At 35.1% G+C, this 1,027-nt stretch overlaps 1 protein-coding gene across 2 annotated transcripts in view; it reads right to left on the minus strand.

Moving 5' to 3' along the window:
* Positions 1 to 182: 182 nt before the first annotated feature.
* The window catches only part of DNAAF4 (dynein axonemal assembly factor 4), a 52,417-nt gene continuing 51,572 nt past the window's right edge, over positions 183 to 1,027 (minus strand). For both annotated transcript variants that reach the window (XM_003784373.1, XM_003784372.3), the window contains one exon: positions 183 to 641. In XM_003784373.1, the coding sequence (XP_003784421.1) occupies positions 558 to 641 (84 nt within the window). In that variant the 3' untranslated portion in view covers positions 183 to 557. The remainder of the gene's footprint in view (positions 642 to 1,027) is intronic.

Here is a 1,027-nt window from a genome sequence, read left to right on the forward strand (position 1 = left end):
CAATATATGGGGCTGGTGCCTATGCACGGAGCCATAGGCGCTGCCCAGTGAATAAGTATTAAAGGAAAAATACTTTCTGTGCATTTGGCAACTAAGTGAGAAACCTATCAATACTTATTATACCAAAGTCAACCCCTGAGACAAATAGTATATTTAATACAATAAAAATACTTTCTAAACACAATCTTTTATTTTAAAATTCTAGCTTGTTAAATATTAATCAATAAGTGTCCTGGTAATTAGACCAACAAATACTTTGTTACAGGTGCAAGTGTAATTCATTAACCAAAAAAAAGTATAATTAAGTTATGCACTGACAAGTATAGAATTAAAATACATTAGTTTTATTTTGATTTAATTATTCAGAATAATTAGAGCCAAACATTTCATTTTCTATAGATTTATATTTTGCTCTCTACTCAATAAACGTAATAGATTCTATACAATTGATCATAACATATACAAAGATTCCTAATGCCTCCAGTTACTTCTGAAAAATTTAAAAATACACCTACTTGCTTCTAGTAGTCACTAAGACTTTAGTTCTGTTCCTTGAATTACATTCCGAATCTTCTCAGCATCATTTTGCATAATTTTGTTGGATGGATCGATCTTAAGTGCAGCTTCATAATCCTGTAGGCCTACATTTATACAGCAATTATGATCAATAAAATCAGTATTTTATAAGTACTTATCTAGACTGTATATATACATATATACACTATATTTTTTTTAATTTTTTTTTTTTTTTGAGACAGAGTCTCACTTTATCGCCCTGGGTAGAGTACCATGGCGTCACATAGCTCACAGCAACCTCCAACTCCTGAGCTCAGGCGATTCTCTTGCCTCAGCCTCCTGAGTAGCTGGGACCACAGACGCCCATCACAATACCCGGCTATTTTTCCGCTGCAATTTGGCCAGGGCCGGGTTTGAAACCGCCACCCTTAGTATATGAGGCTGGCGCCCTACCCAATGAACCACAGGCACCACCCTGAATTTTTCATTTTCTTTTGGAGGCAGAGTCTCT

The sequence above is a fragment of the Otolemur garnettii genome, unplaced genomic scaffold (assembly GCF_000181295.1).
Source record: "Otolemur garnettii isolate 467f Iridium unplaced genomic scaffold, OtoGar3 scaffold00011, whole genome shotgun sequence".
Taxonomy (NCBI): domain Eukaryota; kingdom Metazoa; phylum Chordata; class Mammalia; order Primates; family Galagidae; genus Otolemur; species Otolemur garnettii.